The following is a 21399-nucleotide window of genomic DNA, read 5'->3' on the forward strand; positions in this document are numbered from 1 at the left end:
CCCTGCCTTCACTGAGGAGTTGCACCATTAGCTTCTTCCCCAGTCACAGCAGCTGAACTACTGAAGGGAAATCAGTGAATGGACTTTTGCCGGTCTACCTCTGATCTAACTGACAACACCTGCCATGGTGGTCCTGGGTCCACAGGTGGGACAAAGGAGCCTGAGATACATGGTGGGGGCAGTTGGGCCAGATAGTAGCACCTTCAGTGGGCTATAGAAGTGCTTGAGTGGCTTTTCAGCTACCCAAATCACTTTCACCTTAATGCCTGCCACCCACTGAACAAATGTAAACAGTCCCAGCTGCTATTTAAATCCTGGTCTGAGACCTGCAATTTATATGATGAGTCCCTCTGGGGTAAAACAGTTGAGAAAGGTTGGATTTGAGTGTCAGGAGTGTTTTATATGTAGAATTGAGAACCCTTCATATACCTGTCTGACCTTTGCTATATGTGTAATTTTGAGTGATATGTGACTGACTGTCTTTCAAGTTGGATCCATCAGGATGTTCCACAGTGGAGGCAAAAACTGACACTTTTAACCTAACTAGGAGTGGCCTAAAAATGAGATTGGAGGGATCTGCATATATTACAGAGGAAGAGACAGGTATGTCTAAATTATAGGAAGTTTCCATTTGAGTTGCATAATTGTTTGGCCCTCTCTGGAAAGTTTTGAGTAATACCAACAACAGAAATGAACCACAGGTGGGTGGTAAGGAGCCCCCTGAAAGGATTCACAGAGTTATTGCTCAAACATTTTGTTGCTGTAAGTCTGTCCTTTGCGGACAGTTCCTGAACCACATTCAGTTATTGTGATGAGCTACATCAAGTATAAAAACAACCCCAATCACATATCTACAAAAATATTGTTACATTTTAACAAAATCCCTTCTCCCTCTGCCTGATTCCTTTCTTATACAAGCTGTCCTTCAGAGTATGTGATATAAACTACATATCGTTATTCAAGAAGTATGGATGTAAGAAGAGATAAATGACTGTAAAGAGAGAAAATCACATCAATGTCACTGAGATCCATACATGGTTCCTGAGCTATTCTTTGTGGTCCATTTCCCTGCAGGGTCTAGGTTGTGGAGTCGGCAACCCAATCTATGCTGAATACTAAACAGTTCAGTGTTTTTATTTCAGTCCTCAAGTTAAAAGTTGTAAAAAATGTCTGATGGCAGATGGATTCTGTATGACAGAGTATCACAACCTTTTTTCAGTCGCTCTCTCGCATCAGAGCTCTACAATACATCAGTGGCCCTCCAAATCACAGAACCCCCAATCACACAGTTCTCCCCATCACAGATCCCGTTAATCACACAGTCCTCTATTCTTATCAGAGCCCTACTTTTTGGCTTGAGCAGAATAGCAGAGGGCAAGCAATTGAGCAAGTCTGGAGGAGGTGAACTTCTCTCCTCATCAATTGGGTGGGCAGGCCTGCATACCACCTGTCCTGGAACAGCACCATGTGCTGCCATGGTGTGGGATGGCTGCTAACCCCATAGAAACAAATGATCGAAAAATCATCATGGCCCTAGAATGTCAATGGATGTTACTGTGCTGAAGGATAATCTGTCTGCACCATAGCAACTCACCCACGGCAAACTGGGTCCTATACTTGTGACACCCATGGGGAGTTCAAACAGCACCCTAGGTGAGAAGCACTGATGTATGAAACAGCTTTGCCTTCCATACTTGCCCAGGTTGGTGTAATGCGTAAACGCAGCCTTAGAATTCACTTGGTATACATTCATTGATAGATGAATCATTCTATGATATTTTGCTGTTTATTGGCTCAGAATAAGATGACATCTCCCTCCAACCAAGAATTATGCTAAGGGTACTTATACACCTAGGAAAACCCCTCCACTATAGGGATACTGCTAAGGAAGCTCAGATCCGTTACTTTACATCGAACAGTGAACACTTCATTGTGGTCAGGCTAACTCTGATGCATTACATATCTACCACATTGTATAATTCCTGTGTTCTTTTTCATTCATTGTGTAGGAGTTCAGCTGTCAACCCGAAGTCATGCCTCCATCTCAGAATTTATACACAAACTGAAGTTTGTAAACTTTGAAACTTACTACAAGCCTGGGTTCCCATACAAAGGGATGGTAAGTTATCCAGCTCTGTATCCAGCAGAGCTTCTGATCATTTTTTTGTAGTGATTACCCCCAAAGGAGCTACTGATTTTTGGGTCCCTTGGTTCTGGATGTCAATGACCTTCCACATCCTCTGACACACCAAGGCTGGGAGGGTATACCTTTTGAACAATACACAATAATGCAAAGAACAAAAGAATAGAAAGCAGAAATAAACATCTCAAAAAGTATATGGAAACAGTTGCATAATAATGTTTTCATTTACTAATTAAGTGGACTAATGACTGACCCTTATCCCTAGACTATAGGAGCTCAAATGGTTCAACAGTCACTAATAAATCATCCCCTAGTGCATTGGGACCCAAATCCCTTGGAGAACTCAAGTCCCCACGAACCTGCATTAGGGTGCCTGAATAGTGTCCCAAGTGGGCAATACTGTTCCGTTAAACAGGGTGCCGTAGGGTACGGCCAGCAGCCTCTCACCGACTCCTAAGTTGTCTCCTCTCACTCTCCATCTGGAGCTCAGGGGTGCCAACTATGGTGATGTCCTTCCCACGACCAGACACCTGACTTGGCAGTGGTGTTCCCACAGATCAGGAGATGTCAGTGGCCATTCTTCATTTCTGACACTGTGGCAAAACGCCCTAATAGCAGCCTGCTGCAGTGTGTGTGCTCTACAACATCCTCCCAATGAATGCCCTGATCCCAGGAACAGTCTTTCCTTTTCCTCTGTAGACCTGGTAATGCTGGGATCTGTAATTCCAGAGTCAGTCTGCAGCTCACACTCAGTGTTCCTGGGGACTATATCTCCCATCAGTCCTTGCTCCTCCCATCAGGCTCTGACCTTTCCCAGACTGCACAGCTTCAGAATTGACCTCTTCCTCTGTTTTTCCGGGAGGTGGGTAGGGCTTTCCTCTGGCTGCACACATCTGTGCTCTCTCTCTCTCCCATCACTCCTCACACAGTCGAGGAAAGGGAGAACAGCTGCATCACTGGCTGTGTGTGAGTGGCTGCAGCACATGTGACACTAAGGCTCAGTTCACACTAGCCTTGTAAGCAGGCGTTTTGATGGCCTTTGAGGGGTGTTTTTAACGCTCTTCAAATGCCTATGAAAATTATACACATGGCAGCACACAGTACTGTTCACACTTAAGCATTAGCGTTGTGTCAAAATTAACACCTCATGTTGAGTCAGGAGGAGTTGAAGACTTTCAATGCTTCCCATTCAAGTCTATGGTGATGCTCCTCAAATGCCTGGCAGGCATTTCCAGAGCATTTGCGAGGCATTTGTGAGGCATTTGCGAGGCGTTTGTGGGGCATTAATACCATTAGCTGCATTATGGGCGTTTGTGGTGCGTTTTTAATGCTTGGAAAATGCCTAAGAAATGCCTCAAAACCACTGGCATTTGGGGAGCATTTAATGAGCTTTAAAAATGCTCCCCAAACGCCTGTCTAAAGCCTGTCCATGGACGCCCTCCCAGAATCAGACGACCGCGCTATATCCATCTTTTGGCTATAGCACGAAAGTCTGTTAGAAGAGAGGAGGGAGGAGCATGGGAGTTCCTGGCAATCCTGGGCTATGGGGATGTGTGTTTCTATCGATGCACACATTGGAGACACGACTATAGTTTTTGCATGCAAGGGTGACTCCTAAGGATGCTGCAAGAGAAAAGAGCCACCCCGAAACAGGAAACCTGGAGCAGCGGTCATGGCAAAAGTTTTAACTGGAACATAGGTCAAGATTAAAAGATAAAGCTGCTTACTCAGTAAGTGAATAAATCAGATGCTGTAAGTGCCTAAAACACTAAGGATTTGATATGATTTTAAACACCAGTCAGGAGTGCCCATACCGCTACACTGACAGGTTACCTATAATGTAACAAATGGTGCTCAGGGCTTTTAAATAAAAAAAAAACTAATATCAGAATGTGTTCAACAAGTAAGTAGTAGGTCACTAAAAGAGTTTTTGGTAAAAGTGCTGATTAAAATGGAAATAAACCCACCAATTTAACTGTTTGCCTAAACAGGTAAATTCAGGGCATGGTTGGTATCATAGCTGAGCACACGTGCAGCATCATGACAATTGTAGATCAAACAGAGGCTAAGATGGCAGCTTTCTTGGATGTAAAGGATAGCAGTGTATTGTGAAGATGCTACAACTTGCATCTTTATTTATCAAATAAAGATCCTCTGTTTCACTCTTGATTTCTCTTGGTTGTTGTTGCAGAGCAGACCATGCACCTTACACATGATTCTATTACATGAGTTACTGCCTATTAATATTCATTCCTTGTATTATTAAAGAGACACTGTCATAAAACGTTTAGTTATACTTTAAGTGAAACTTTCCCATATGTTCTACATGATCGAATTAGTCACAATTTTAATAAATTTTATTAAAATTCATGTGTCTTACTGCAGATCAAACTGGAAGATAACAATGGCAATCCTATATCCGGGCAGACTGTTAAGTTCTTCATCTACACCAACAACCGCTTAAGCAATCAAACACTGGTGACCAATGTGAAAGGACTAGCCTCCTTTAAGATTGATGATACAGCCAAATGGGAAGGTCACACCTCGATATGGGTAATATCAAATTAGTGGACTGTTCTAGATAAAAGAGAGACATTTAAAAAAGTCACATTACACAGCTTAATAAATATATGCTAGATTGGTGTCAGGCAGAATAACGAGTTATTTTAACCACTACACTTGAGGGGAGTCCTTTTGTGAAGTCCAGGGTGGTATACTCCTAAACTGAAATTCTCCCTGAGGACAAAGTGTTGAAATTAGAATGAAGGGAAGGTAAAATGCAAGGACGGTTGAGAGGTGAGATGCTGATCATACAATAGCTGTGCATGCATTAGATAAGGCATTCTTAATGTAGCACTACCCTCTTAAGGGCCACTGGATTTGTTTTGGTCCCCCAATACTCTGCAGAGCCAGACAACACGCATTTTCCACACTTTGCATGCATAGAGTCAGTAAACAGTCCTTGAGCTTGGTCTTGTGGTTTTTATTAGGGGTAAGTTGAAAGCCAGAAGAATGGTCCCGCACTTATCCCTGATAGGGAAACCAATATCATTCAGAGCTTGAGGAAGGTATAGTTTGTTCAGTTTCCTTTATGTCAGAAGTGAAGGCACTTAAACTGTACTTGTGTTTGCTGTTAAATTTACCTTACCTTTTCAGAAGTTTTATTAAATAACCTGCACTTTCTGGTTTCTGGGATAAAAGCAACTTCAAAGAAACAGTTGTGTTGTGTACATTCCTTGATACCTCTGCTACAAAGAAACCATCCAAATTTGGCCTAGTTGGCAGGATGATGGAACAACTCTGTTCTTTGACAGATGCAACTGGGGAAGCAGTGATAGTATCACGTACCTGGTAGCAGAGCCTGACATGATGAGGAAGGCCTCTCCTACACATCTGACTTGGGGCCCCTGGTAGTGTGAATAGAAGGCTCAGGAGTGCAGAGTAGAATGAGTGCCTATAAGTCTTGCTAGCAGCAGAGCAGGTGTCCACATCAAGCAGGAGAAGTCATCAGTTCTCTTCAGTGAAGCAGGAGGAGGGCTGATAGACAGCTGGTGGGTAGCAGACTGTAGATCAGCAGGATGTTAGGCAGGTACCGGTGACTGCAGGAAGAATAGCAGAGACAGGCAGATTGGGTCATAAACTGGAAGGACAGATCAGGTACAGAGGCACAGGCAAGGCCTTGGTCAAGGTACAAGCCGGGCTAGGAGTCAATTAGTGGAAGAGAAGCAAATGGAGCAGGCAGAAGCGGTGGTCGAGGACAAGCCAAGGTCAGTGCAGGCAGAGTTCAAAGAATAGTCAGGACAAGCTGGGTCAGCATCCTGAGTCAGAAACCAGGAACAAAGGATTTCAGGATACACAGGAGGCTGACAATAAAGCAGCACTGATCCTGAACACTGGCACAGTTTAAATAGCCCATTTGGTAGTCATTGGTGTTTTCACTTTGAGGTTTGTCAAATTTGTATTATTTATATGACTTGCTACTGTTGTGTTACCTACCTTTCTACTTCATTCTTCTTCCTCTCCCCCCTTATCCCCATCTTGTCCTTCCTGCTCTTTTTTCTTCATACTCTGGTTCACACTCTGAGATCTTCTTCTCAACTCCTTTCCATTGTGGGTAGCTGCTATCTGAACTGTAATATGTACAGTATATGCTTGCTGACTCAGGATACCAGGTTGAATTTGTCAGATTTTCAGCATTGGAAGTTTGTATACACTGTTTATCGACTGTATGTCACAAGCTTGACTGTACTCATGTACCTTGGTATGTTTATACTTTTGTACAATTTCAGTAAATGCAACTGTTAAAAAAAAATAGCCGTTTGGTGCCAACATCTGTCATAAGTGCGCGTGAGCACAGAGATGCACACGTGTATGTGTACAGGTACGAACACCATTGTGTGTGCACATGAGCATGTGCCCAATTCCTATATCTGTGAGAAGGAACATGGATTAGCCTGTGAAGATGCACAGAAGTCCACCCAGAGGAGCCATCTAGTCTACTGGCATGCCCTGCCTGACAGACAGCTTCAATGGAAGTAGCCTTGTCAGTAACTCCAAAATGTAATGGTACAAACATGTCCCTCACAGATTGGGTGAAATGACGTTAAAGCTCTGCTTGCATTTATCAAATACCCAGTGGTACTTATCAACTTATGCAACTTGTGCATGACCAGTTTATCTCTGGGATTCTGACAGGATTCCTGAAAGCTTTAAAACATGATTGGGAGGGTGAAAGGGCTTGGGTGACAGCTGCCCCGTTACAAAGCATTGTTAACGCTTGCCAAGCACATCAGAAGCAGACCCTACAGTTGACAGAAAAAGTCGCAGTGGTAAACTTGTCCCCTAGATGAGCTTTAATGTTGCCTCCCTGCAACAATAAGGTAGGTTTAATTTTTCCAATTCAAGTGTGAACTAGAAGAAAATTAAGTGGGACTGTTGTAATGGTAGGACCACAGTGGAGCCTCTTAATTCATTGGATCAATCTAGGCTCAATGTCTATTTGGCTGCTTTTTCATTGCAGATGTTATTTAATGACATGTATTTCGACCCCATATCCAGAGTTAAAAGCCAAGTGTGTCTCAATCCAGACTAGAATTAGATCATGAGCAAAAAATGCAACTGCAGCAACTTGTATAAAGCACCCTTTACATACTGGGGAAGAAAGACTTTTGAGGGAAATGTATTGAAACATTCTCCCTGCTCTTTGTCAGTAGGTCACACATTTTTTGTGAAAACTGTTAATTAGAGGCTTATTTGAAAAAAGCTGTAGCCACTTGGCTGTATAGTTTTAGTCTTCAAGAAGGATGGCAGCTTTCACTTCTTTGTGGACTTCATGAAGCTGAATGCCTGCACACATCAAGATGTATTTGTTATCAAAGGTTGAAGAATAGTTAATGGCCTTAGGGCAAGTCTGTTTTCTTTTCAACCTTAGATTTGGCAAGTGGATACTGGCAAGTTTTGGTCAAGGAAGAAGCTAGTAAAAAGATTACCTTTTATCACCTTTATTAGTTTACCTAATGCCCTCAGTACTTTCCAAAGTCCACGGGAACGCTGCTTAGGAGATCTTAATCATTTTTTATATTTTTGGTTAATATTATATTCTCAAAAACTACTGAAGAACAAGTTAAACATGCAGACCGAGTTTTTTTCTGTACTTGAGTTTGTCTGTAAGTTTCAATAAACCCAAATCATCAAAATGTCAATACATGCTATATTACATTATAGGGTTGATTTACTAAAATCCGGTGCAGCTCTGCATAGAAACCAATCAACTTCCAGGTTTTTTTTCTTGTCACAGCTTAATTGAACAAGCTGAGGTTAGAAGCTGATTGGCTACCATGAACAGCTGCATACTTTGTTTGGTCTCCTTTATGCAAAAAGTGAAGACTCTCGAACTGTACTTGTGTCTGCTGTTAAATTCCCCTTACTGTTTTGAAAGTAAAACTGAAAAACCTTAGTGACTGCTGTTAAATAACCTTCCTGTTTTGGAAGTGTAGTTGAAAAAACTTAGTGTACATTCTAATTTCTGAGGTTAATGAAATTTTAAAGAGAAAGTTGTGTTGTATACTTTCCTTGATATCTCTGCTACGAAGTAATCACTCAACACAACATGATCCGGAATCACTCCAGTCAGTACCTAATCACCACTGGGGATGTGAGTTGTCAATGACAGCCAAGATTAGGAGCCAACAGTCACACAAAGTTCTCCAGAATCGTGCATCATGCTGAGGGACATTTAATTACAGGTAGTGGGCAGGAAGGATTAGATAGGTTTGTTTTGTTTTCCACTGTGTCCATAGTATTAGTATAGAGTAATTATCTGACATTTGCCTTTTACAACCTTTTGTATATTACTATTTCACTATTTTTTCTGAATTGTGTCTCTTTTTAAAGGCAGAAACTGAAATAAAATCAAAACACATGCATGGCTTCTTTACAGCTGAAGAAGGCTATGCTCATGCTTTCATTAAAACTATCTACTCTCGGAGTAAGAGCTTCCTGAATGTTCACAACCCAAATACAAATCTTCCATGTGAAGGTCAGCAGGAGATCAAGGTGGAATATATCATCCATTGCTCAGAGCTGGGGAAGAAAGTTACACAAATAGACTTACATTACGTGGTAAGCACTTGTAACACATTATATACTTCAGAGTCAGCCACAGAGAGCAAACATTTGAATGTTTAGTCCCTGATTAAGGCTGGTATTCCCCAACCTATATGCTGCCTGCAAGTTCTAAAATACTAATAATGAATCACTTAACTTTTAATTTACTTACAGATTACTAGTAGAGGATCAATTCAACAGTTTGGATCATCACAAATACCCATTCCAGTTGTCACTTTAGGTAAAGTTTTTTCAATGTCTTTCCTTTCCTCTTCTCCTATTGTCCTCTTCTAATTCCTCTTCCCTTTTCTCTAACCCTCTTCTCTGCTCTTCTATTCTACTACCCTACTCTCCTCCATCATGTTCTTTCTGTATTCTTTCCTCTCTTATCTTCTCTTGTCCTATCCACTCCATTCCCCTTCATTCCATTAACCTCTCCTTTGATCTTCTTTACCCTCCCCCTCTTCTCCTCTCCACTTCACCCCTCCACAACCCTACACTATATTTTTTTCCTGCTTTCCTCTTCTTCCCTTTCTCCTCCTTTCCACTCCCTACTCTTTTCCTCCTCTTCCCTCAGATCCTCCACTCCACTCTCCTCTCATCTTCTTCCCTTTCCTTGTCTCTCCTTCTCCTATCCCTCCCCTCTCTCTCTTTTCTCTAGTTCCCTTTTTTATTCTTCTACCCTCTGCACCAATATTCTTTTCTTTCCTCATCTCTTTTTTCTTCTCCTCTGCTCTCTTCCTCTCTCCACTTCTCTTTTCTTCCCCTCCTCTTCCCTCTCCTCTACACCTCTACCCTTTCCTGTAATCTTCTTCCCTTTCCTTTTCTCCTCTCCCACCCAACCCCTCTCCCCAACCCTCCTACCCTCTCATCCTCTCTTCTTTTTATTCCTCCTCTCTTCTTTCCCATCCTCTGCCATCTCCTTTTCCATTCCTCTCCTTCACTCTCATAGCCTTTCTCGTTATTTTCTTCACATTCATCTTCATTCCTGTCCTCACCTCTTCTCTCTGTTCTTCGCTCTAATGAAAAGAATAATATGATTCTTTTAGCTCTTCATGGTGAAGCCTTCATCAGCCTTTCGCATAGTCCTGGAATTACTTCAACACTTGCTGCATTTGTATACATCCTATTACCAGATGGAGAAATTGTGGCAGATTCAAAAGTCTTTAAAGTACAAAGATGCCTAAAGAACAAGGTGAAATGAGAGAAGTCAAGTTGTTTTAGCATTCCCTATACACATAATAATAAACATAGTTATCATAACTTGTTACAGAATCTATATTTCATCCAAATACCCTGAATAAACAAATAAATTGGAAAATCAGAAAATCTGATTTTGGGCGGTATATTTTTAATGCTGATCATTATGCTTTTAGAAAATTCAATATCAATCTATTAAGTATATTTTTCACAGATCTGGCTAAATTGTTCATGTCTTGTATACATTCCAGGTATCAGTTGGCTTCATAACAGATGAGGTCCTCCCAGGATCGGATGTGTCTCTCCAGGTTCAGGCAGCTCCTGGCTCTCTTTGTGGTCTCAGGGTGGTGGACAAGAGTTCTGTGCTAATGGATCCAAGCAAAGAGCTGACTGCTGACAAGGTGAGACTGTTCATCATTCATTTTTTCTTACCACATGCAGTAGAATCCGGAAGAGAATCTTAACTGATATTGGCAAGCCAATAATATACAGTGAAGGAAATAAGTATTTGATCCCCTGCTGATTTTGAATGCTTGCCCACTCACAAAGAAATGATCAGTCTAAAAATCGAATGGCAGGCGTATTGTAACACTGAGAGACAGAATAGCAACAAACAATTCAACTAACAAATTATGCACTGATTTGCATGTTCATGAGGGAAATAGGTATTTGATCCCCTATCATTCAGCAGAATTTCTGGCTACCAGGTGTCAAGCTGAGATTAGAAGCAGTCTCATAAAGGGAGTGCTGCTAATCTCATTTTGTGAACACCACACCTGAACTTACCTCGTTCTGGGGGCTGATGATGTCTGTCCTTTCCAGCAACACTGCCTGAAGGCAGTCCCCTTCCCAACTGGGCCCCCTCCCAGGCTCCTGCACCTCAGCCTTCCTCACATCTTCCACCAGAACTCTTCTGCGAGGCTCAGTCACTCTTGAGGGCTGTCCTGACCCCATTCCAAGCCTCCTGCTCGAGGATTGGCCAGGATCCCTCAAGAGTGCAGACCAGCTCTTCCTCACCCTCACCCACTGAGTTTTAGAGACTTCTCTAAGTTTCTAGATCAGGAGGAGGTATTAGGGAACTGGTCTGCAGAACCTCTGACCCAAATATGACCCCCTCTGACTATTTCCCCAGGCTGCTATCCAACCTTCTAGCTAAAAAAAAATTCATCTAGCTCCCCTACCTAACTGGGAGGATGCTACACTATTTACATTTTTTTGTGAATGAGGGGTACTATGTAGTCTGATAAGCCCCCTCCCATAAACGTCTCAAAACCATTGAGTTGGGAAAAAGAGCCCATTGTCCTCATCACATGGGAAAAAGTTCTCTACCAGGAAGGTAGAGTTACCAACCCCCCCCCCCCCCCGTTGCGGGAATGTGGCCTGGCATGGTTCAGAAGACCTGTATTCTCAGAAACACACAAGGCCCCAACTGGTGGTACTACTTTGTACAGCATTCAGCCTTGTCCAGACACAGCCTGTCATAAACTCTGACATGCTGCTAGCACCAGGAGCTGGATGCTATACCTGTCCCTTCTAGATGCACTAAAGCACAGCGAAGGCCCAGTGTGCATAGGGCGTTAGAGCATAACTTAAGATACAGAATACTCACATCCATTCCATTGATGTGACTGTAGGATTCCTCACTGGCTTCTGATTTGTTTTCCGTGGGTACCTGGTTTTCAACCTCTTGATTGGCTGGTGGAGCTATGACCCCCTGCACTTTCAAAGAAGTCATTCATCACAGCACATTGGCATTGTGCTGACAGGCAGGGAAGTTCCTTTTTCTTTTCTACAATAAAAAGCTGTCTACTCAGTTTTTTCTAGTACCACTTTAATGCATTCCTAAATCCCAGCCCCGGGCATTTGGCTCATTACCAGTCACCAACAAGGAAGAAAGAAAAGAACCTGACCTTCTATTATACCCATCTGCAGTAACACAAGTCACAGATCAGGAACTTACTATCTGTCTATTGCTATATGTAAAAGAAATTTAAATTTTTTTCTAATTTTATTTATTACTGTTATGTTTAAGTCAACCCTAAAAAAAATACTTTCAAAATATACACCTCTAGAAAGAAAGGGTTCAATGCAAGTGCAGAAGTCTCTTTAGGCTTTGTGCACAGCTGCTGCACAGAAAATAGAGCCCAAAAATGCACACCAGTGTGGAAGGGGCCTTATTCAACAATTCTACACAAGTTTGTTTGATTTCAAAATTCCTGTTTTTCATTTGATTTTTCTTTCCAGATTTTTGATCTCTTTCCATATTCAGATTTTCGAAATAACGAAGAAACAATCGTGGATTTATCATACTGTGATTATAACTATTATCCTCAAGATATAACTGGTAACCAAGGAAATCTAGAGGTCTTCAAGAATTCTCATGATGTGTTTCGCATACTAAGGGTAATATATATTTTGTAAAATAGGAGGGGGGTTTGAATGTCCATTGTTTTAAAGTGAACCTGTACGTCAAGCCATTTTTTTTTTGTTTTATACAAAGTGGAGAGGATTTAGCTAGCCTACTATCTAGTATCATTTCTTAACACAGATTTTAACCACTTGCCTTCTGAAACATTTTTTTTACTCTTTTGGGCACAAGTTAAAATCTGCATTGTTTGCTAGAAACTCACTCAGAATCTCCAGACATTATATATTTTCTGAAAACAGAGGCCCTAGAGAATAAATATCACCAGATATTTGCACAGCTGTTTATCAAAAGTAAATTTTCAGCAAATTATACAATCATAATGTGAAGTGAAAAAATGCTGCGCTACATGAAACAATGGTACAAACCATTATATAACCAAAAAACAAAGTGAAGAAATAAATATATATTAGAAGAAGAAATAGTAGAAAAAATATTAATATTGAGATATATATATATATATATATATATATATATATATATATATATATATATATATATATATATATATATAAACAATAAATATATAAAAATATATATAAAAAACAAAAACCACACAAAAAATAAAGAATATTTTAAGTATGAAACAAATAAAACTCATTCAAAAAATCAAGTTCAATCAATAAAGTGTTCATTTACTGAACCCTCCTTTGGATAACGAAAAATATGTGCATCTATCATCAATTCTCATGCAAAGAAATCCTCAATCATATATCTGCTCACCTCATGCAGTGTGACCTCACATTATACAATGTTACGGTCCAACTGCACTTTTGGTCTCATATGGACTCAGAAGCTCAGCTTGCTGAATGAAGACTCCAAAGTAAGCTCCCTCCTGATAAGTGTCTTTGTATCAGCTGTATTCCTCATTAAAAAGAACTCAACATAGTGCTTTATCCTTTTAAACTTCTATTCATCAATTAAAACATATAAAATATACTCATGTTCCGGAGGTGTATTTTGCACCAGGTATGATGAAGTTCCAGTGATGTACTGATTAAACACAAGATGGCAGTATCATCTCAGCAGCAGAGTCCTGTACAAGCTCAAAACAGACACCATCCCTAATATAATGCAAGGCAAAGCACGGGCCACTTAATGAATGCTATTGCCTGTTGTAGCGTGAGGTGAGCAGATATATGGTGGAGGATGTCTATGCACTGGAATTGATGACAGATGCACATATTTTTCAAAGGAGGGTTCGCTGAATGAACACTATGTTGATTGAACTTGATTTTTTTTAATGACTTTTATTTGATTCACATTTAAAATATTCTTTATTATTTTTTTGTGTGGTTCTTGTGTATATATATATATATATATATATATATATATATATATATATAATTATTTTTTTTAAATTTCAATATTAATATTTTTTCTACTATTTCTTCTTCTAATATATATTTATTTCTTCGCTTTGTTTTTCGGTTATATAATGGTTTGTACCATTGTTTCATGTAGCACAGCATTTTTTCACTTCACAATATAATACCCAACTTTTTGGTAAAATATAAAAGATTAGGTTGCATCCTGTAAATAGATATCAAACATGTCAAGATTTAAAATTGTGCACACCTGAGAAATGGCAACAAATCAGGATACCTCATGGTGTGACGGATCTTGCTCTGACCTTTATAGAGATACCTCACATGTGTGGTGTAATCACCAATTACATATGCATGCCAGATCTATGTGCATGCTTGCACCTGAGTGTATGCACTGGGCGGACAAGGGTGCTTTTAATTGTTTTTTTTATTTCTACTTATTTTTTTTCAATTATTTTACACTTTTTGAATTTTTTTTCTTTAAACTTTGTTGCTCTCAGAGGAGGCATACAAGACCCCTTATGACAGCTTTGGGTAGGTGACAGGTACTCTCTATAAAAACATCAGGGGTTTATTAGACCCTTGATGTCTCCCCTGCCCTCCAAAGCAACTAAGCAAGCACAGATCTTGTTTGGTTAGATGTATACTTAGCAGTAACAGCCAGAAAATTACAGCTTTGAATTTGGAAGTGAAAAAATCCTTGTTGCTTCCAGGAGAATTTGTCACAGAGGAGACCAGGGAACAGATGTTTCTCCATCTCCTCTGTGGGCAACCATCCCAAATGCTTACTGTGGTCCCAGGCTCCCCAGGGGAACGAGGAGCCCAGGAACCATGGTGGACAGTGAAAGGTGGGGGGGGTCCTTATGACCTGAGAGCTGATTGCCATTTAAGAAAAACAGTACCAGGATCATGGCCATAGCTGCATCCATGATCCTGTGTTTTTTGTTTTGGCAGGCACCATTCATCATGATTGTCATGGATCTGCATCACTGGACAACATGATTGACAATGGGTTTAGGAACAGAAAAAAGAGAGAAAAGCGCCTCTAAGTGTAGACACTCTGTAAAATGTATTATTCAAAGGTAGGCAACACACATGTAATACAAGTTACAGGCACATCTAGATAACATCACCGGTGGGAGGTCACCGCTTGTAGTAAAAATACCCCCCCCCCCTGGGCACACAGCAGGATGACCTTTGGGGGTAAGCAGCTTCCCTTAGACTGTGATCTCCTTCCAAGGAAAAAGTCCTGGAAGCTCTGTGTTTCAGAGTATTTATACAGGCTACCAGCAGCCATCTGTGCCTCTCTCCCAGGGATTGGCCAGGGCTGTATAAATAGCATGCTGCCCATTTTCTCCAGAAAACTGAGAGAACAATCAAACCTGCAGCAAGTGAAACACTGAAATGACTAGAATAATTGACACAGACAGGCCTCCCACTCCAGACACCATCTTAGAGGCCCTGTCTTCCAGTCCGGATCCTTTCCTGCTGCCGCTCTCTGATGACTCGCTCCCTCACTTTGAGGAGGGTGAGTACTCAGAGGAACCTCCACCATTACAGTCAGCAGCCCTCCATGATGCAGAGTTGCTGCTCCGCTTCAGTGAAATATGCTAATCTGCTGTCTGACCCCTTTCCAATCCTCCATGGCACTAAACAGGGCTGCCCCCTTTCCCCCATCTTATTTGTTTTAGCTCTCGAACCTCTGTCGATCGCTCTACACTCCACACTACATTGTAATGTTTCGGGAATCCCTCACGCGAGCTATCAATATAAAGTGAATTTATTTGCGGATTACACACTTTAACGAATCCCTTAACATCTCTTCCAAACCTGCAATGCTTAGTTTGCTGCTTTTCTGCTATTTCCGGTCTGCATATCAATCCCCATAACACAACGGCACATAATGTTTCTCTGCCCCCCTCCTCTATTGCCCATCATCAACAGTTTTTCCCCTACTGCTGGGCGACCTCTTCTATTGATTACTTAGGAGTCAAATAACCGCGTCCTTTTCCACTCTTTTCTCCTCTAATTACTAACCTCTCCTACCAACTGTCACTTCCCTGTTACACTCATGGCATTTTCCCTCACTATCGTGGATTGGTCGTATACATGCCATAAAAATGACTATACTTCCTAAGATTCTATATTTTTCTACACCTTTTGAAGAACAAGATTCTTTCCTTCGTCTGGGCCTTTAAACGGCCGAGAGTCTCACGCTCCACTCTGTTCACCCATAGGCTCAAAGAGGGGATGGGTGTTCCAAATATCTCCAAATATTATCAGGCTGTACAGGTTGCTCTGCTTACTTTTCTACATGCGGCGTCAAACGTTCTGCTTTGGACACACCTAGAACTTCCTAATTGTGCTCTGATTCAGGTCATGACATTGTTGTAGCTCACGAACAAACTTCATCCCGCCACATTAAGCCCTATCATGCTACACAATTTGAAAGTATGGGACTCGGTACAGTACTCTGGTCACCTTGTGTCACCACACTTACCCTTACTGCCGTTGCTCAACAATCCCCTTTTCCCGCCAGGCCTTGAACAACCGGCCTCCTTTAAATGGTGGGTTGAACATGGTTTTACTGAGGTCCGACATTTTCTTTCGGTGGTATTTGATCGCCTGTGCATTTTGTATTTTTTGCGCTATAAAAAAAAAAGACTGACAATTTTGAGAAAAAAACAATATTTTTGACTTTTTGCTATTGAACATGTGCAGTAAAAAGATTTAAAAAATCAAATTTCATCATAAATTTAGGCCAAAATGTACTCTGGTACAAGTCTTTGCTAAACAAAATCTCAATATGTGTAAATTAATTGGTTTACGTGAAAGTTATAGTTTACAAATGGCAAAATATACACTGGGATATTTTACTAGTAATGGCGGTGATCAGCATCTTATAGCAGGACTGTGGTGGACATTCTGACATGGGGGGAAACTGACTTGGTGTCACTGACATTCCCTGTGACACCAATACAGTGATCAGTGCTGAAAAAAAGCACTAACACTGTACTAATGGCACTGGGCAGGAAGGAGTTAACATGAAGGGCAATCAAAGGGTTAACTATGTGCAGGGAATGTTTTACTATGGGGCGGTGTCGGTGTGCTTCACAGCCATCCAAAGCAGTGTGCCCAAGTTGACAGGGAAACAAAAACAGTTCTCCTCCCTGTTGGAGATCCTTAGTAATCACTGGGCGCCGGCGAGTAGTCAAATGGGCAGGATGCACTCATTCCCCCTACCCGGAAATGCAAAATCACATATATATGTGATTTTGCTCACCTGTGCCGCCCTGTAGCAGTATTAGTGCTATAGGGCGGTCGGGAAGCGGTTAAGGAATAGGTTTAAAGGGTGGATAGAAGCACTCGTAGGAAAGGGTTACTTGTAGAAGCAACTGGCAACAGTGACAAGTGTTGCTTGATGAATATGAGCCAATTGCAGGAGAAGCAGTGATGTGGCTTGGCCTGCAGAGGGCAGACACTGCAGCAGGCTCTGATGACTGGATTATGTTGAAGACGTGACAGAGTAGTTCCCCAGACTTACTAGCGATGTCAGCGGTCAGCTATTCCTCCCTTTTCTCCACTTTCACACTCTGCAGCCTGGTCTGGTCCTCCGCTGCTCTGAACAGTCTTCTCCTCACACCCACCTTCCAACTCTTTAAGCTCATTTCCTGTCCCCGGGTTCCCGGGCTTCTGTATATACAGTATATGCCTCTGCCCACATGTCAGCTCCTCTGGGAAATGAAGTTCTTTAATCTGCTGTCTTCCAATAAAGTCCTGTGGTTCAGCCTACAAAGTCCATAAAGCTTTTCACCAGAGTGTGTGTGCCACTGAGTTGCAGGACACTGCCATCTTGTGTCTCTTTTAACATCATGCAATCTGAATGATAGCAGGGTGTTACACAGATACCTATTATGTCACGCTTTAACATTGCATACGCCTGTGGAACACTGCCGAACCACAGTTCCTAAAAATCTCCATAAGTGATACATTAAAAACTTTCACCGGTTATCAGTTTAGAGTTATACAGGAGGTCTACCCCAAGAATTATTGCTCTTGCTATGGCGTTCGTGGTGAAACCTCACATGTGTGGTGCGATCACTGTTTATATATGTGTGGGGGACCTACGTGCGCGTTTGCATTTGGCCATGAGCACGAGGGGACGGCAAAGCTTTAAAATGTTTTTAATATTTTAATATTGATTTTATAAAAAAAAAATGTAAAAAAATTTTTTATCAACTTTATTGCTATCACAGTATCCCTTGTGATGTGACAGATCCTCTCCTTGGAGAGATCTGGGGCCTATTAGACCCCAAATCTCCCCTCCGGCCTCCAAAGCAGATTGCTTTGATCAGATGCTTTCACAAGCCAGTAATGGTTCTCTTTAGATGTTTGTGTTCCAGGAACGGAGCTGGTGTGGACCTTAGCTTTGTAGTTTGTCCATAGGTTGCTTGATTACATTCTATCAGACCTGCTCCAGGAACAGTAATCAAGTAACTGATAAAGGCCAAAGCCTGCACCATCCAGTGGCCATCAGGGAGGACTTTGCTCATCTAAAAAGTAGCCAGGAATGTGCTCTTTCACTCAGTCTCATCAGTCAACATCAATCACAAAAGTGGTTGTCAATTTATAGTGATTATAGGGGGCCTCAAGTGCAGCCCTCAGCATGTCCAGAGCACTGCACAATAGTTTAGCTTTCAAAATTTGTCTTTTAGATCATTACATTACCAGTAGAAAACTATCTGTTTGTGTATATCTTTAATGTATCATTAAGATGAGATCAAGTTGGGTTTGTACAGACAAAAAAAAACAGCACAGCGGCAACATTTTCATATGTTTGCAATAATTAACATTCTCAATGGCTAAGTATTCACCTACCCAAGTGTTTCATGTTTAGCAGTTAGCACAAATGTAATTCATATTCAGCACCTGCATAATCAATCACCGTCAGAGCTCCCCTTTCTGTTATAGCACCCCCAAGCAGTAATCAGTCATCCTGCATCAAAATCCCCTTCACCCACAAATCACAGCCTCCGTTTAATAGCTTTTCCTTACAATCATAGCACTTCCCTTGCCAATTAGTTTCATCTGACTGTGCTCTTCATCACACAGTTCCCCCATCAGTGACTGACCCCTGTAGTGCCCCCTATCAGCTATAAATTCACCCATTGTACCTCCATATCAGCTACAAATCACCCCAGTGTTCCCCCAAGCCAACTACAAACCTCCCCAGTGTACCCCAAATCAGCTTCAAACCCACCAGTGTACCCTTACACCAGTTACAGCTCTCCCTAGTGTACCCTCATACCAGCCAGGAATTATCAGTATGAACTGTTTTATCTACATCAACTAAAAGGAACATAATGAACTAAAAGAAAGTATATACAAAAGCAATATATACAGTATATAGTGTGTATGTGTGTACAAAAAAAAAAAATATATATATATATATATATATATATATATACACACACACACATTATATTGCCAAAAGTATTAGGATACCCCTCCAAGTCATTGGATTCAGGTGTTCCAATCACCTCCATGGCCACAGGTGTATAAAATGAAGCACCTAGGCATGCAGACTGCTTCTACAAATGTAGCGATACCCCCGTAGGGGCTGCTTAAGTTTGTTCACTCCGCCACTCTGCCTCTCAACCCCAAGAACTGTCTCAGCCCCAACTGACACACCTGGCAATAGTGTAAGTGCAAGGACCAATGAAAAGCACACACTTTATAATAAAACACAGAGATCAACTTTACTGTAAGACCTCTATGGGAAGTAATAAACATTAACAGGTATATGTTAGGTGAATCAAGAGAACAGCAAATACTGTGACCGAAAGCAATATAACTCACTTTTATACTCAGGCTGCTTTCAGGGGATTCCAACCATGAATTAACCCCAAGAGCAGAGGCAAACACTTAAATGGCAACCTCAAAGTGGATTTAACTCCTCTACATAAATTCGGCTCTATGATGTCCAAGCAGAAGGAGAGCAGAAGAATGACTCTCTGTTGTGTCAGACTTCTCCCTTCTAACCCCCCGACACCACAAGCCCAATAGAAAAACATTGTACCCAAATGATGCTTAATAGCTACTTTCCAAGGTAAAGCTATTCCCCCACACACCATGCAATATAGAGGCCTGACTACGCATGCACGTGCACGTATGGCACCAGTAACTTCAGTCTGTTGGTAACAGAATGAATCTTGGGATCTTCAGCTAGCTACTTTCATTGGTTCACTTAAACTCCTTAAACACTTAAAGTGTAATTGTAATCCTGTGGCAGTATTTGTATAGCAAAGCGAATACTGTGTCTGTTCAGCAGGGCCATCTACACAACCCAGTGCCTGATGAATATGAGCAAGGTATGATGCAGTATGTGTGCAGTGTTCCTGTCATCTGACAGTGGGCAAAACCCCTCTCACCAGATCCTGTGACTAAGGCCCAAACGATCGTCCTGGAAATGACGATGAGAACTTCACACTGTCAGGATGGACACTGTACTGTAAGCCATTTCTCTCAGTTTGGATGTTCGCTTGGCTGATGCAGATCACCAAGCATGCAGTGCACTCCCCATAAGCACTTCTTTGCCTGGTCCAATCTCTCTCCTGCCACATGCAATCTCCTCTCCTCAGGAGAGACCCCAAGATGGATCCCTTCACTCTGCTCTCTCCAAGCATGATGGCTTTCGTAGTTCTTTTGTAATTCTATCTCCATATCAGCCTATAAGGCCGTTTCTGTTCAAGACTCCATCATCCACAATGCTTTGCAGCTACACTTCCTACTTGAAAGAGTCCTTGTCATTGACTCCTTTAATGGCTCTTATAATTATATAATAATTGGCTCTCTCTCTCTATTACAGTCTGAGAGGGGAAGGGGGGCTGAGATCCCTCACTGCTTTGTCTGTGTCAGGGCAAGTATCAGGTTACACAGGAGAGGCCAGTCAGCAGATCACAGCCATCAGACAGGATTAATCTCTCCTGCTACACAAACATTTGTGAAAGAATGGGTCGCTCTCAGGAGCTCAGTGAATTCAAGCGTGGTACCGTGATAGGTTGTCACCTGTGCAATAAGTCCATCCATGAAATTTCCTTGCTACTAAATATTCCACGGTCAACTGTTAGTGGTATTATAACAAAGTGGAAGCAACTGGGAACAACAGTAACTTAGCCACAAAGTGGTAGGCCACGTAAAATGACAGACCGGGGTCACCGCATGCTGAAGTGCACAGTGCACAGAAGATGCCAACTGTCAATAGCTAAAGACCTCCAAACTTCATGTGGCCTTCAGATTAGCACAACAACAATGCATAGAGAGCTTCATGGAATTGGTTTCTGTGGCTGAGCAGCTGCATCCAAGCCTTACATCACCAAGTGCAATGCAAAGCGTCAGATGCAGTGCTGTAAAACATGCCATCACTGGACTCTAGAGCAGTGGAGACGTGTTCTCTGGAGTGACCAATCACGCTTCTCTGTCTAACAATCTGATGGACGTTTCTGGGTTTGACAGTTGCCAGGAGAACAGTACTATCCTGACTGCATTGTGCCAAGTGTAAAGTTTGGTGGAAGGGGGCTTATGGTGTGGGGTTGTTCTTCAGGGGTTGGGCCTGGCCCCTTAGTTCCAGTGAAGGGAACTTTTAAGGTTACCAAGATATTTTGGACAATTTCATGCTCCAAATTTTGTGGGAACAG

The 21399-nt window shown here is 41.7% G+C and overlaps 1 protein-coding gene across 3 annotated transcripts in view; it reads left to right on the forward strand.

Annotated features, from left to right (window-relative positions):
• Nucleotides 1-21399, forward strand: part of LOC149474197 (alpha-2-macroglobulin-like protein 1) — a 120040-nt gene that overhangs the window by 57061 nt on the left and 41580 nt on the right. For all 3 annotated transcript variants that reach the window (XM_089668831.1, XM_089668843.1, XM_089668840.1), the window contains exons 10-17: nucleotides 489-603; nucleotides 2010-2119; nucleotides 4529-4696; nucleotides 8537-8764; nucleotides 8924-8990; nucleotides 9799-9944; nucleotides 10201-10350; nucleotides 12194-12352. In XM_089668831.1, coding sequence (XP_089524957.1) covers nucleotides 489-603; nucleotides 2010-2119; nucleotides 4529-4696; nucleotides 8537-8764; nucleotides 8924-8990; nucleotides 9799-9944; nucleotides 10201-10350; nucleotides 12194-12352 — 1143 coding nt within the window. The remainder of the gene's footprint in view (nucleotides 1-488; nucleotides 604-2009; nucleotides 2120-4528; nucleotides 4697-8536; nucleotides 8765-8923; nucleotides 8991-9798; nucleotides 9945-10200; nucleotides 10351-12193; nucleotides 12353-21399) is intronic.

Source organism: Staurois parvus, unplaced genomic scaffold, assembly GCF_062004578.1.
Source record: "Staurois parvus isolate SC_StPar_1 unplaced genomic scaffold, SC_StPar_1.0 ptg000009l, whole genome shotgun sequence".
Classification (NCBI taxonomy): domain Eukaryota; kingdom Metazoa; phylum Chordata; class Amphibia; order Anura; family Ranidae; genus Staurois; species Staurois parvus.